This window comes from Bos javanicus, chromosome 6 (assembly GCF_032452875.1).
Source record: "Bos javanicus breed banteng chromosome 6, ARS-OSU_banteng_1.0, whole genome shotgun sequence".
NCBI classification, from domain to species: domain Eukaryota; kingdom Metazoa; phylum Chordata; class Mammalia; order Artiodactyla; family Bovidae; genus Bos; species Bos javanicus.
In genome coordinates this window covers 65,784,704-65,801,032 of record NC_083873.1, presented here as the reverse complement: position 1 = coordinate 65,801,032, position 16,329 = coordinate 65,784,704, and the positions used below count along the sequence as shown (strand labels likewise).

At 34.9% G+C, this 16,329-nt stretch overlaps 1 protein-coding gene across 3 annotated transcripts in view; it reads left to right on the top strand.

Annotated features, from left to right (window-relative positions):
• Positions 1-16,329, top strand: part of GABRA4 (gamma-aminobutyric acid type A receptor subunit alpha4) — a 241,910-nt gene that overhangs the window by 69,990 nt on the left and 155,591 nt on the right. The window contains exon 9 of one of the 3 annotated variants that reach the window (XM_061420065.1): positions 5,809-12,653. The exons of the other annotated variants lie outside the window; for them this stretch is intronic. Coding sequence (XP_061276049.1) covers positions 5,809-6,342 — 534 coding nt within the window. The 3' untranslated portion in view covers positions 6,343-12,653. Of the gene's footprint in view, positions 1-5,808; positions 12,654-16,329 lie in introns of those variants that run through there. 3 annotated transcript variants of the gene reach the window in all.

Here is a 16,329-nt window from a genome sequence, read left to right as displayed (position 1 = left end):
CGGGGGAGCCTGGTGGGCTGCCCTCTATGGGGTCACACAGAGTTGGACACGACTGAAGTGACTTAGCAGCAGCAGCAGCAACAGCCATCTATTTAACCTACAAAGTCTTGGCAAATAAAAAGAAGCACTAGGAATCACTGTGAAATAAAACTAACCAAAGATCACTTATCTTCAAGAAACCCTACTTCTTTCAACTTCTAAATATGCAAGACAACATGAGTGAATTCTGTAAGACCATATTCTCTGGTAATTCCAAATTGAAAACATAAATTTCTTATCCCAGTGCCTGATATTGAAAGTAATATTTCTACAGCTTATGGAAATGCAAACACTGAATTAAAAGCTAACATTGGGAGGAAATGAAATACAATAAATAGAGAACTCGGCATTTTCATTTCTACATTTTGTTGTTCAGTGTGTGTTGGAATCCCCTGGTAACAACTGATGAAATATTTAACATGTTTATTTGTAGGGAATGTTTTTCATTTCTATTCGGTAACATTTAAAAAAAAAAAACACTACTGAGGGTCTTCCATGAATCATTACCTTGGGATTTAGTTTTTCATCTGCTCTTACCATTTATTGTTTATTTCTTTATTAAATAAGATGTGTGTCTAACCCCTGAAGCCCTGTCAGAACAGGCCTTGAATAAATGTCTTTGCATGATTGGATTTTTTTTTTTTTTTGGTATGTGACTCATTGATATTCTAGAAGATAAACCTGTTCATTATTAGCCTTGTTTGTTTTTAATTTAGAAGGGTGAAATTACATTTTATTAAACTTCATTAGCTTTTCAAATAAGCAAGATGAATGTGGCTTGCGTTCTGCATAGTCACTTTATCTCATTGCTGCTAGAGTAATAAGTTGAGATGAATTTTCTCTTTGCAGTTGATAATACTTCTTTAGAAATCGTGTCAGATCACAGTCATGATTGACGAATTGCTTGGATTTGCTCCTGTTTGCCTGTTGCTGCTTTAATTTGTTGGTAATGTTTAAATCTGCCACCTCACATCTCTATCCGACAGTTTCCCTTGCGTCAGGCTATTGTGACTAATGACAAAATGATCTCAAACTAAATCATTTTTTAAAATTCAAGTGAAGCTTAGGTGCTTTTCTTGTTTGTAACCACTGTACATCTGCTGAATACTGATAGAGATACTCAACCCTGTGCATGAAACATAACCTCACTCTGACTGACACATTGGTGGCTGCAATACTTGAAGGCTGTGTGGATATTATTCCTAGCGAGTCCTGTGCCAGTTAGGTCAGCAGATTTCTCAATCCTTTTAGAGTTTGTCATCAGGGAAAATGACAACTACTTTTTACATTGAGGACCTTTAGACATCAATGCAAAATAACTTCAGTATCATTTGACTGCCTGGCAAAGAGCAAAGATTTAAGCCTTGAATCAGTCTAGTTCTTCTCTGCTTTTGTAGGTTATGATATTTAGAGTATTGAGACTTCTTAGGCATTCTTAGTCAGACCTGGGTTCAAGTCCAGATAATTTATACACCTTAGGTGTTATCTGCAATATTATGGACATATGTGCATAAACAAAGAGATAGTCATCTGAAGGTCAGATAGAAAGTTTCTGAAACTTGCTCTTTAATCTGAAAAGGAATCTTGACTCTGTATTATATCCATTTCAGTGAAATTTATTAAAAATGAAGTAGATGCCTGCTATGTGCATTAGCTTACTATGATTAATAAGATAGCTTTCTATCCTAGAAGTTCACTAATACTGTAAAACTGGGAATAAAAAGATTTGATTTTTTTTCAGATGGTAATCCTAGTGGCATACTTCATACTGCTTCCTCTACTTTCATAAAGTCTCATGCTTCATTGATTCTTTTTTCCAGTCACAGACTGATTCTGCCTCTTTGACTTGAACTCACTGTTTTCTCGAGACATATTCTTCAAGTCTGTGCTTATATTACTTTGATATTTAAAACTTGCCAGGTAGTGGGTAGTGTCAATATAATTTTCAAAACATCAAAAACATGAGTCATACAAATATGGAATTAATCTATGTCAAGGTTTTGTCTAATTCATTAATTAAGGGGGATACTGCTGCTGCTGCTGCTGCTAAGTTGCTTCACTTATTAGTAAAACTGGCTCAAAATCTTTTTGGGAGGAATGCCTATAAGTAACCATTATTATTGTCATTTGAAAAGAATACTAGAATGAGACTGCTAGATTAGATACAGAATTAGTTAATATCCTTCAGGGAGTCAAAACCATAACCTTTGGTGCTCCTTTCTACTGAACAGTAATCTAGAAGTTAATATGTAACTCACAGTGTTTGGGGTCAAATCCAATATTAAATAGCAGAATCAAACTCAAGTATACTCTCCACAAGACTTGATAATCCTTGGGCAGACTTTGTAAACCATGCTCCACAATGACATTGCAGGGACATGCTGTATTCCTTTCTGATTTCCAAGTCTTGAATAATTTTTAAACAATATACTTGACTATTACAAATACTTGACTAACTCCTGTAGGTGTAGTTTATGAAGTTCTTTAATGTCTCCCCCATATTTGAGTATCCAGAGGCTGTACAACATGGCAGAACACTCAGTTAGTCACTCACTCTGTGACTTTCATGCACCATAACCCTTCTTCTGTGATTCTTTTCTACTGCTGTGAGCTGCATGCATGCTCGGTTGTGTCCCATGGACTGGGGCCCGCCAAGCAATTCTGTCTATGGGATTTCCCAGCAATAATACTGGAGTGGGTTACCATTTACTCCTCCAGGGGATCTTCCCGACCAAGGAATTGAATCCTCATCTCTTACATCTCCAGCATTGGCAGGCGGGTTCTTTACAACGAGTGCCACGTGGGAAGCAATCAGTTATATTAGAACATAACTCACAGTTGGTATTTCAGAATATTTCAGAAGGATTCTAATCTGGAAGAAAGGAAGACAGGGTCCTACAAATGTTCTTGTGCTTCCTTCTGAGGCACAGTTAAGTCACTTATAGTTTCGCCTTTTAAGATCTCACTTTTAAAATTCATTAGGCAGGATTGAAACAGTCTGTGGAGCTAACTATTCCATATTACTGAGGCAAGGCTCTTCTGAGGACTCCACCAAATGCTACCTAAATGTTGAGATTTTCCACTATGTCTGGAGGGAACATGCACTCTTCCTGGCTTGGTATGTGCTGTGCACTGTTTTTTCTAATCCTGTCAGGTGGTTCTTTTTGCCTTGGGTAGTTAACTCATGCTCAAAAGTGGATCTGTGCAAGCAAAATTCTCACTGGGGACTCTTCGGGATTTTGGGGTATTTTTTTTCCCAGTATCAAATTCTCTGCTATTTTTTCCTGTGAATTCTAGCCACCTTGATTTCATCACGTTCTCAGCTTCATCTCCTCAATGTAGGGCGTCTGTCAGATTGCTCGTGTATTCTTTCCTCCACCACAGCATGTAAACTGAGTTTTGTTTTTTCTCTCTCAGTGATTGTGTCCTGTGTTCTCTAATGCTCAATCTCTTAAAAAACAGTTGTTTTACAAATTTTTTTTTTGTCATTTCCTATGAGACAGTAAATTCAGTTCCTGTTGCTCCATTTTGGCCAGAAGCAGAAATCTCCAATTCTTAGAATTTAGTCTGAGGGAAAATAGGAGTTTCTAAAGATTATGGGCAACCCAATTTTTGGTGGAAGAAGGCAGTATGCAAATATCATGCTGTATTTGAAAAGATGTATTTCTCTCTTGCTTCTCCAATCAGCCCTTTATTACTTTCTTCCCTTCTTTTCTTAGTATATTTAATATTTTGCCACAGCTTGACCCTTCATTCTATTTTACTTTTTCTTATATTTTTGATTGCATCATGTGTGTGGGAGTGCATATTATCTTCCCAATGATAGTATAAACTCTTTAAATGTTGTGGATATACCTTATTATTTATATTTTTCATCTTGAATGTAACATCTTAAAATTAATTCTGTAAAAAGGGATTCAAAATCTGAGGATTAATCAGGTGATGTTTATTTTTTTTTTAATTTTATTTTATTTTTAAATTTTACAATATTGTATTAGTTTTGCCAAATATCGAAATGGATCCGCCACAGGTATACATGTGTTCCCCATCCTGAACCCTCCTCCCTCCTCCCTCCCCATACCATCCCTCTGGGTCGTCCCAGTGCACCAGCCCCAAGCATCCAGTATCCTGCATTGAACCTGGACTGGCAACTCGTTTCATACGTGATATTATACATGTTTCAATGCCATGCTCAACATCACTCATTATCAGAGAAATGCAAATCAGGTGATGTTTATAATGTATCTTGTACAGGAAAAGCACAAGGCAAATAATGATACCTTTAGCTTTTAGGTTGATGTTAATTTTGGTTTCACTTGTTTCCACTCAAATTATGTGACATATGTGAGACTACAGTTTTTCATGAGTTCAGCTGCAACCTGTTTAGAAGAATACTCCAGGCTGACATGAAAAATACTTCCTAAACCTTTTCAGATCCTGCTTTGGCTCTGCCTGTTGCAAGGCTTTTTCTTCTCTCTCTACTCAGGGAACTTGAGGCCATAATTCACAAGTCTATGAGATATGTATGGACTGAACGCTTTCAACTTGTTCAATAAGTGTAGTATTGGAAAAATATTTTACATGTAAAATAAATATTTCTCTGTAAAGGGAGCTCACAAGTAATTTTGTATAATATTATCCATAAAGTTTCTTGCAAGTTGGCTCCTTCTAATCATCCACTTGTGAGCTTTTCTTCATCATGTGTCTCTCTCCTCTGTACTTCTCCATCTCCTTACCCACCATTTATTTCATAAAATGGTGGGAAAAGAGGGTGGAAAAAGCAATTACAGTATACCTTTAGTATAACTTAGAATAAACATAATCAAAGAGGAAAGATTGTTGCAAAAAGTCACAGTATCTTCTAAAGATAGACATGATTATTTTGGGAATTGTTTGAGCAATTGCTTTCCTTCATTAGTATGGACAATCTATAGTTGGCTCTATGGTTATTTATCATGCCTGTCAAAATATAAGAATTTTAATGCTTACCATCTGTATTCAGATACAGTCTTATTCTATACATAAAATCATTTTATGGAAATGGTGAATTCCATTTTGATTTAAACACTATTGGTAAATAGTTTGAACTCAGATATTAATGAATGATATGGTGATGATATTTATATTATAATACAACAGTTTATTTAAAAATTATTTTCCTTTCTATTCACATTATTAATTGTGGTGAAAAACTAAAATGCATTAGGACTTCTAGATTTTATATAATAATGTCAATGTAAGATTATGAAAATAATGCCCAGAGATTTAGAAAGTAAGGTTTTGGAGTTCCTGTCTTTTTAAAGGAATATTATACACATATAGATGGCTATTGTTTTTATTCTGTGCACAAAAATAGATATCATTCTTGTTTATAAAGCAAACATTTACTAAACTCATTGAAATGTATACAGCATATCAGTAAAACTGTAGAAAGATGTTGTACAGTTATCATCATGAACCCTTAAAGTAAAGTCAAGTATAACTCTAGTTCAAAGTTCTAAAAGCCTAATCTTTCCATAGATTTAAACTCTAATTATTCATAAGAATGGAAAATATTTTGAAATAGAAGATGCTTCATTCAGAGTTTCAAATATATATATGTGTCCTTTTTAAGTTAGATATTCTTAAGCTTTCACAAAAAGCTGAATGACTGTAGCACATTAATAAAGGCTTATGAAAACAGCTAATTTGTAAGTATTTGATCCATTTAAATTTTGTATAATTGCATAAAATTATGTAACCAATATAATTTTTAATATACCTTTTCAGAACACAAATGCCAATTTGAGCATGAGAAAAAGAGCCAACGCCTTGGTTCACTCTGAATCTGATGTTGGCAGCAGAACTGATGTGGGAAACCATTCTAGCAAGTCTTCCACGGTTGTTCAAGGATCTTCTGAAGCCACACCACAGTCTTACTTAGCTTCCAGTCCAAACCCATTTAGCCGTGCAAATGCAGCTGAAACTATATCTGCCGCAAGAGCAATTCCATCTGCTCTTCCTTCTACTCCTAGTAGAACTGGGTATGTGCCCCGACAAGTCCCAGTTGGATCTGCTTCTACCCAGCATGTGTTTGGATCAAGACTGCAGCGAATTAAGACCACAGTTAATAGCATAGGGACTTCGGGGAAGTTATCAGCCACTACTACTCCCTCTGCTCCACCACCTTCTGGATCTGGCACAAGTAAAATAGACAAATATGCCCGCATTCTCTTTCCAGTAACATTTGGGGCATTTAATATGGTCTATTGGGTTGTTTACTTATCTAAGGACACTATGGAGAAATCAGAAAGTCTAATGTAATTTTGTTGCTATAGTAGTTTCCTAAAAGATGATGAACTTCACACAGAATGTCTTTTTAAATGTTTTTAAAGATAAACAATTGTTCTTTACTAAAATAAAAATTCCATGTAATTTTTCCATTTAAAAAATTCAAGCCAGTCATTGGGAGAGTTAATTAATTCCTTAGTGAAGGGAAAGTGAGCTATCTTTCATTTCAGAAAGATGATTTAAATAGAATCAATTCAGTATTCAAATTAGATGGAATACAGACTATCCTGAAAAGTTGGGACAAGCAAAACAGGGCTATTAGAGATCCATGGTGCATATTTATGCATTGAATTTTGAAAATAGTCTATGATATTTTCTAATGCACACTATGAATATCAACCAACCACCCTAAATTTCCCAGTGGCACTGCTTTTAATCAGAATCGTTGGATATGATATGCCACAGTAACTTCTGGAGATCCTCTTAGTATCTGCAAGAAAAGGACTTTTCCTCTTATATGAAACAATTTTAAAAGGCAAATGGAACACAACAAATACTGACCAATAGAGTGAAACCTCTGCTGCGACAAAGACAGAGACCAGGAGAAATGTGTTCCTGCCATGTGCTGGCCAAACAAGAGTTAACAGTTGACTAGAAAATCTGTATTTTGAGCCAAAGTTTAACTTATTGTATGAATTCCTTTTGATAATAGTTCATTCAGTTATATATCCTTTCAACATATAGTTATTCAGAGCCTACCATGTTCCAGGCACTATGTTAGACACTGTCTCTCTAGAAAAGCTCTTTCACCTTTACCTGCACTTTTACTCAAATAGGAGAGTGAGTGCATGCTAATGAGCCATCAACTAGCAGAGGACATTGCTTTCTTTAGTGTAGGAGGTTTATTTAGAGTCTGATGACATAATATTCATTTCTGCTATATTGATAGAGGATTACAAGTGTATTATTCACATAGCCACTTTTGAGATTAGTACACATTAACGCAACTTCAGCAAGTGACTTCAATGTATACTTAAAATGTGGTAAAGATTGTTCTCTTAGTGAAAAGCACTGTGTACCTCAAAGTAGTAATCTGGGCACTGTAGGACCCTATAGATTACCTGTCTCAAACTTGATCAGAATCACATATAGAATTTGAATAGAAGCAGAATAGAATTTGATTAGAATCACAGAATCATCAGAATCAGGAATTCAGTACAAAGCCTTTTAGATACTTTTCCCAACATAGAGCTATATCAGCTGGTGAAATACTAAGCTTCTAGGGAGTTTTTGTGTCCATAGTTCATATATCTGGGAAGTTTTATGTTTATTCTTGGGGGAGTTTTTATATAGTTTCATAACAAAGGTGAGTATTTTAAAATTATAAGAACAGTAAAAGAATGGAGTAAAGGGAAAAAAAATCATGACTTGGGGGTAGGATGCTACTGAGGCTGTTATGCAGTTTATCAGGATTTTCATGTGCTGATTTTCCTTTTTTTTATTAGGTAGGCTTAACAGCTTAATTAATTTTCTTTCAGCAGTCCTATGCCTCTAAATCTAGGCCTAGTTTTTTTTGTTGTGTTACTTCCAAGATTTTTCTTCTGTACTTCTCTCTTCCTGATCTGGGGTATGTGAATGAATGTGTTCTGGATGTTTGGGGACTATTTTGATAGAAATGGCCACCTTGTCAACAGTATTTCTTATTTTTTTAGAAAATATATATATTAATTTGCATTAGTTTTTTAGTTGTTGAATTGCCTTGAAATGGTTGTATATGAGACCTATAAAACGTGCAAATACTAAATATTAATTTGAATCATATCTGAGAATTCCTTCTTGGCTATGTCTCTAGGTGTTTCTTAGAATCATCAATAATTTTAAGGCTGAAGAATATTTTAGAAATCATCCAATCCAAACTCCTCACTTACAAATTGATGCCAGTAGTATGAAGCCCAATAAAATTTGTATATGTGTATATATTTAATAAAGAATACTTATAACAAAAAAGCTGATAATAAATTATTTCATGAATGTGAGTAGATTTATAGCCTTCAGGATGATGTTTGAAATTGTGGTCAGAAGCTATGATTGTTCTTTATTCCAACAAAATGACTGTATTTTTTTGGTGAGGAAAATGCTCCTTGCTTGTCAGTTGGCCTATTCTTAAGAATAGTTCATTGGCTTTCTTTTTTTTTTTTAAAGAAATTCTTCTCCTATCAATTCTTGCAGATTTTTAGGTAATAAAAAGAAATGGTTTTAGATTTGTAGATCAGTGATACAGGTGGATTCATAATTTTGTCTTTACCTTTGTATGTGAAGAAGATTTTTAAAATAATTCAGGTAGCCAAGCAAAGAGAAAGGACAAAACTAACCAAAGATTCTTAGTTGTTAAATGGAAGAATAAATTGACCAGAATGTTTAATCATTCTTGTGAAAAGGAATTATTTCTATTGCCCACAATGTGAGTAGTAAAAATATACAGTTTGTTTTTCTTAACTCAATTCCATCAAATTAATTCAAAGCTAACTTTTTAAAATGATCTTTTCTATCTTTTCAATAACTCAGAGATGCATTAATGGAACATTCTTGTGAAGAACCAGTCACATTTCACCATGAGAAAATATCACAAGTTATTAGGAGAGCCCAAATCCTGGCAGTTTGTGGAAAAGAATGACTATAAATGGTACCTTTTTATGTCTCTATCTTTTTATTTTTGGCTGCATCTTATTTGCGGCACTCAGGATCGTCATTGCATTGTGCAGGAACTTTTGTTGCAGTGCACAGACTATACATTTGTGGCAAACAGGCTTCAGTGTGCTGCGGGCTGTGGGATCTTAGTTCCCCGACCAGGAATCAAACCCACATCCTCTGCATTGCAAGGCAGATTCTTAACCACTGGACCACCAAGGAAGTACTTATCTCTATCATTTAAAGATGAAATTCAGAATTGTTTCCTTCAGTAACAGGATCTATATTCACTAACTGCTACGTAATTACTTCCAACTTCCAGGTATGACTAGGGATGATAATATATACTTACATGATTAATCCACAGTTGAAAAGGGCTTGCATTTTGTGTATATACAGAGTATTTGAATAATGTGTACTTTAAATTGAACCTCACAAACCTTGAATTTGAGTTGGCAGAGAGTAGAATCACCCTGTTTTACAAATGGACATGAATCATAGAGAAGTTAGTGACCAAGATAAAAGCAAAGTGCTGGAAAGAACTCTGAAAGGTCATTTTTCCATCATTTAAAATCAAAATTAATGCAAAAATTGATGATGAACAAAATGCTTAAATTTTAAATAAATATGGGATTGGTATTAATAATTTATCTTTTTGCATCAGCCTCTAATATTGCTTGGCATGGCACTGGTATAGACAGTGAAAAAAGAATGCAAGTAATTGTATGTCTGTTGATGGAGAGAAAAAAAGAGTGATGGCAGGGAAGGCTTCACAGAGATCTTAAACTGAATTTTGTAGAATAACTGGGAGTTCTTATCCCTCTGCCTACTCCCACAAACAACAAAAGCATATTTTCACCACCCTCTGAGGCATGAAAAGAGATACAGATTTTGAACTTCAAGAGGAAACTCTTTCAACAGATTGTTCACAGTACTGGGAAGCAAGGTAAACATGAGGAAGTGAGAGTTGCTGATGTTGGAAAGACCTGCTGGGACAGAGAGAGTTTTGTGTAAATTACTAAAGAGAATAGATATGATCCTGGATTAGTGGGAGTTTAATGAAAATCTTGCAGGATAATAAGATGAAAATGAACATGCTATGCTTCTGTTTCAGAGAAATTATCTAATTGCCATAAGAGCTATGAAATAGACGGCCATAAATCTAGAATTAGTAACAGAATGGTGATATCTCATTTTTCTTTTCTCTCAATCTTTGCCTTCTAATTCTTTTTTTTGTACCCCAATGAGTTCATTGTCATTCATAAAAATATGTGATTTTTAAAAAATAAATATAGGTATCACAGAAAATTAAGAACCATCTCAAAATCCCACTGCAGAGAAATTGTTAATATTTCATGAATATTGTGCCAGATACTTTTGTACAAGTGTTTGTATTGAAGACTAGAAAGACCGATTAAAAGACAGAATCCTGTAAATTTGAGCCAAATGTTCCATAAATGAATGCTCTTAAATAATTTTTAAAATATTCCGTTTATCTTTATCTCAACTTAAGATAGAAATACAAGGATAAGACTGAAGAAATTATTGAAATTTAGATAGTCAAAGCAAAAGGTTTGAAAGATACCATATCTTTTTACCCCAGATTTCAGAATTTATTTCAGGATTTTTCCCCCTATTATGGGTCTAAATCGCATTTTTTCAAAGTGTTCTTTTGTTTCTCTAAAAGTGTTTAGTTTTGTTTGTGTTTGTTTTTTAACCCTCTGTTGTAATTTTCAACTTCATAATGGTTTTGGTTTTCTTCTTTTCCCTTCCTTTCCCACTCTGTGTCATTTCAATTTTTCATTTCTCTCTTCTTGTTTTTATAGTCTCTGTTAAATTTTTCTTTTTGAGCTTTTGACTCTCTTAATGAGATCATGTCTATAATTTATTTGAGGCTATAGAGAATTATTTATACAAACTTTTCCTTCATTTCCACCCCAAAAATGTTTTCTCTAGTATGAACCTCATCTGCATTTTCATTGTGCTTTTGTTCTTTGCCTTCTGGGCTGATTTCTGTTAATCACTGAATGAAGTCAGGTATTTAGCCAACTATAGTGTGGGAAGTTGGAGAAGGCAATGGCACCCCACTCTAGTACTATTGCCTGGAAAATCCCATGGACGGAGGAGCCAGGTGGGCTGCAGTCCATGGGATCGTGAAGAGTCGGACACAACTGAGCGACTTCACTTTCACTTTTCACTTTCATGCATTGGAGAAGGAAATGGCAACCCACTCCAGTGTTCTTGCCTGGAGAATCCCAGGGACGGGGAGTCTGGTGGGCTGCTGTCTATAGGGTTGCACAGAGTCGGACACGACTGAAGCGACTTAGCAGCAGCAGTGTGGGAAGTGGTAGGAGAATGATTAGCCCACAGCAGCTTTTTAAATCTCAGGTTTCAAGCTCATCTCCCCAGATTTGGTTTATCTTCTGCCTAGAGACCATATTATTTCTCTGCTGTTGACATTTGCGGGGGTCAATGTGGCTCATAGTGTAGAACTCTCGGTTTTACTTTCTCCATGTTGTTAGTATTTTAGTGGTTATTGCTGCTTTCCCCAGCTTTCCCACTGTAATGCCAGTGGTCCGTATTATGCTGCAGTCTGTGTCACAGCTATCAGAGTCTACCAGCAATTTTGTCTTTACCCCCATATTCTACCATCTGGGAATAAACAACTGGAAACTCATGAAGACAGGATTGTTTTTCTCTTACTTTTTCACACTCTATATTATGGTTATTTCAGTCTTTGGAGGACAGTGTAGGACTGTAACATTCAGTGAAATCCACATCCTGTCAAGATATGTGTGCTAGTCAATATTCTTTCTACTGTAAGTACAAATGTCTCTCCATTTGAAAGCTATTTATTATAGTTTATGGTCAATTACTTGTAATTATAGATGTGTTTTTCATCCTAATTTTTCATTATTATATTTTTGGGAAGGATTTCTTAGGAGCAAAGTACATTATAAATGTCTGTATTTCACCCTTTTAAATTGAATCCATCTATCATTTTTATTTCCATTAGATCAAGGTTGACCAGATTATCATTTGCTGATATCATTTACTGACAACCAGAGCTACCTGGTTTTCCCTTCTGCTTATCAGGTGTCATTGGAAGCAGGTATTCAACCTACATTAAATCTGTTATGACAGTGTTGATAGAAAACACTTCCCTTTGGGGGAAGGAAAAGAAACTATAATACTAGAAAATAAATATTATTGCAGTTAACCATTGACTGACATAGTCTTTCTCAGCCATCTATATTTGTGAACAGTAGTCTACATTCCAGCTTTGCTGATATAATGGAACATGTTTGTTGTCATTTTACTGATTCCATACACTGTATTCCAATTTAATATACAATAAACCAGAGCTTTCATTTTTTAACATACATATAAATTAGTATTGGTCGATGAGGTAAGGGTCTATGATTTTAAGGAAGCGTTACTGTAAATTGAATTAAAATCCAAAGTGTTCATGCCAAACTGTACTCTGTGTTATAAGACACTGAATGGCCATAGTAAATAAGAAGCTAAATTTTCCATTGGTTTATCCTTAATGATGAAAACCTCTTAACAATTAACTGAAGAAGAAATTAAGTATTCTGTCTGGCTTTTCAATTGGAATGTTGCACAAATTGAGGAATAAAAGCTTATCTGCTTGCCCTCTGACTGATTTTGTTTCCTTAATTGTACAATTGAAAATATTCCTTATCATGAAAGTAAAGAACAGTAATAACACATATTTTATTTTATCATAAAAAACTAAATTTGTCCTCCTTTGAGCTTCATTATTCTTTTTTAATCAGAATAGCAGATAGTTAAGTGTGGTATTTAAAACAGCTCAAAATTCTGTAATAGATACACATGTTTTGATTTCATGGGGATGCAGTTTTCTTACAAAGTACCCAGTTCTGGAGCTTTTAGCAACCACATTTGCCCCTGTGAAACTGATGATTTTATTCCTGTAAGCATATTATATATTTTAATGAGTATAATACAAGGAAGAGCACATAGTCATTATGATTTTGCTTGGGCAGATTTCTTTTGAAAAAGGGATATCAAATACTGGTTTAGTATTTTAAATAATTCATCAGGAGATGAGTTTTTAAAACTCTCTTTAAGCAAACTTCCCTTGCTTCTCAAAGTTTAACTTGTTACTAGAGGTACTTTTCCTTTGCTTCTTAAAAACAATATACTTGAGCATGGCATGGTGAATAATTCAGTTTTCAATTTTCACTGGAGAGTGAGTATTTAAAATATTAAGGATTAAAATTTCCATAAAATTTGATCACAGATACTTATGTCTTAAGAGACATATTTTGGAGTTGAACTCTGGAATCATTAAAATACAAACATTGTATCTCTCTAATGCAGTTTTCTATTTAAAACAATAAATATAAATATCTTTGGAATATTTGGGGGGGGTGCTTAAGAACTTTTCTTCTGTTTGTAAATGTTTTCTTTAAATTGGTCACAGTACCGTTAGTGACAAGATATGTCACTTTTGAAGCCCTGCCCGTATCATGAGTATTTCTAGTTTTTCTTACCTTTAATTCCCTGCATAACCCATACCATCATCTAGGTTATAGTTTTGCCAAGCTCTCATAATTGGGGAATTTATTTGTGGGTGATGTGGTTGAAGGTAATTTATAAGGCCCATGAGATCTGATATAGCACAATAAAAGCCTGTAACTAGCTGGTTTTGATTAAAGAGGTATCAAATTTTCTAAGTCAAAATAATGTATAGCTGTCCATGGTTTAATACTAACTTGTGAAAACAAAATAAAATTCTGAGAACCTAAACAATGCTAACTTATAAAAATATGTGTGTTTATGTTTTTAAATATATAGCTCAGAATAATAGTGTAATTATTTTGATGAGATGAAGCACTTTGAACGTTCTGATGGTCTTTAATGAAATTTTTAAAAAATATAATGTATTTTGAAGCACTTTTTATGTAACCCTTCTTACTCTAAAGCAACTGTTTTCTGAAGAAAAATTCAGCTTTCTGAATTATACCTTTTAAAAAGGAGAACACCTGAGAGATAAAAAGTTGACCACAAATTTTCCGTGATGTACAAGCACATGTGCATATCTGAATGCATACTAATAAATTACATAGTATTTTTGTTTTGGTTGTTTACTTTTCAGTTCAGTTCAGTTGCTCAGTCGTGTCTGACTCTTTGCAACCCCATGAATCACAGCACGCCAGGCTTCCCTGTCCATCACCAACTCCCGGAGTTTACCCAAACTCATGTCCATGCAGTCAGTGATGCCATCCAGCCATCTCATTCTCTGTCGTCCCCTTCTCCTCCTGCCCCCAATCCCTCCCAGCATCAAGGTCTTTTCTAATGAGTCAACTCTTTGCATGAGGTGGCCAAAGTACTCGAGTTTCAGCTTCAGCATCAGTCCTTCCAATGAACACCCAGGACTGATCTCCTTTAGGATGGACTGGTTTGGATCTCCTTCACTTTTACAAGATATTAATTTAGTCCCTTCATACTTAACTGTATTTATTCAGTTAAATGTGATTCTTGTTGTGGACTGAATATTTGTGTCACCCAAGATGCATATGTTGAACCTTGACCTTCCATGTGATGGTGTTAGGAGACGGGGTTATGGAGAGAGAATTTGGCTTACATAAGGTTGTAAGAGTGGAACCCTTATGAATGGGATTAGTGCCCTTATAAGAGTCAGATGAGTTTACTTCCTCTCTCTGCTGTTACATGAAGATACATTAAGAATTTGGCAGTCTGTTGGACTATGTGGGCACCTGATCATGGACTTCCAGCCTCTGTAACTGTGAGGAATACATCTCTGTTGTTTAAGCTACCCAGTTCTTCAATCATGTCCAACTCTTGTGACCCCCATGGACTACAGCCCGCCAGGCTCCTCTATCCATGGAATTCTCCAGGCAAGAATTCTGGAGTGGGCAAGCTATTCCCTTCTCCAGGGGATCCAGAGATGAAACTCGGGTCTCCTGCATTGTATGCAGATTCTTTACACAATCTATGTTATTCTGTTATGGCTGCCTAATCTGACTAAGGCAATTCTTTACTCTTGGGAGAATATTTCTATTAAATTTTTAATATTTAGATTTGTGTGAGTGGTTGTTCAGTCTCTCCATCATGTCCGACTCTTTGAGACCCCATGGACTGTAACTCTCTAGGCTCCTCTGTCCATGGGATTTTCCAGGCAAGAATATTGGAGTGGGTTGCCATTTCCGTCTCCAGGGTAGCTTCCCCACCCAGGGATGGAGCGCATACATGTTTCCTGCATCTCCTGCATTGGTAGGTGGATCCTTCACTACTGAGCCACCTGAGAAGCCCAATATTTAAATATGTAGCCCCTTTGTTGTGTAGTGATTTGTGTTCTGCTTTAAAAAAAAAAAATTGAAAGTTATATTGATCACCAGATCCGATTTCCAATTGAAATTAATTTGCATTAGAAAATACCTGCCTTTTATAGTTAATATTGATCATAGAGAAGTACAGCTAATGTAAAAAAAGTCAAAGTCAAAATCAAACAAACAAAGCTATTCTGAAACACAAGGTGATAATGCCACATATAGAGTTTATGACTTTTCAATTGTTATGGCATCAGTTTAAATTATACCAATTTTGTTTGTTTGAATCTTCTATGAATAATTTCTACATAGCTTATATTTAAAGGTTAATTTTCTTTCTGACTAATTGGAAGCAGAAGCTCAATGCTGGCCACGTGGATATGAAAATACACCCTGGGGCAATTCAGTAATTGTGAGCTTGTTTACAATATTACCTAATCCGTATTATCATTCTCTGTGCATTTTGAAAATTAATCTCTCTCCTGAGGAAAATTATATTAAATTCTTGCTATTATATTCTCATATGTTTTCTTGATGTCAAATATGCATCCATCATGTGAGTTCTTAAATGTTATCCCTCTCATTTTATTCCAGAGAATGTAAAATAATGTCATTCATTTAATGTTGTTTTGGATTATGTTCTCATTTAAAAACTCTTTAGGGTAACATTCATCAACTTGGTATTCTAAGCAAATGAATTCAGGAATCTGTATCATTAGCATTAAGATAAATGCTAATCAGTGGTATCATTTATTAAGTAAGACCCTTATGTCTGCTTTTGAAATAATAATATTGTTAAAATGCCCACATGCATCTATCAGCTGAAAACTAAACAGACTTATACATAGATACTTTTAACAGAAGGAAATCTCTGAATTGGCATTTACTCCAACATTCTGATACATTTCCATTTCTTCCTTCAGTGTCCTATATTTTGCCTCCTTGCTCGTTACTGTAAATTTATGGTACCTAAACTCCTTCCCTCAAGTTT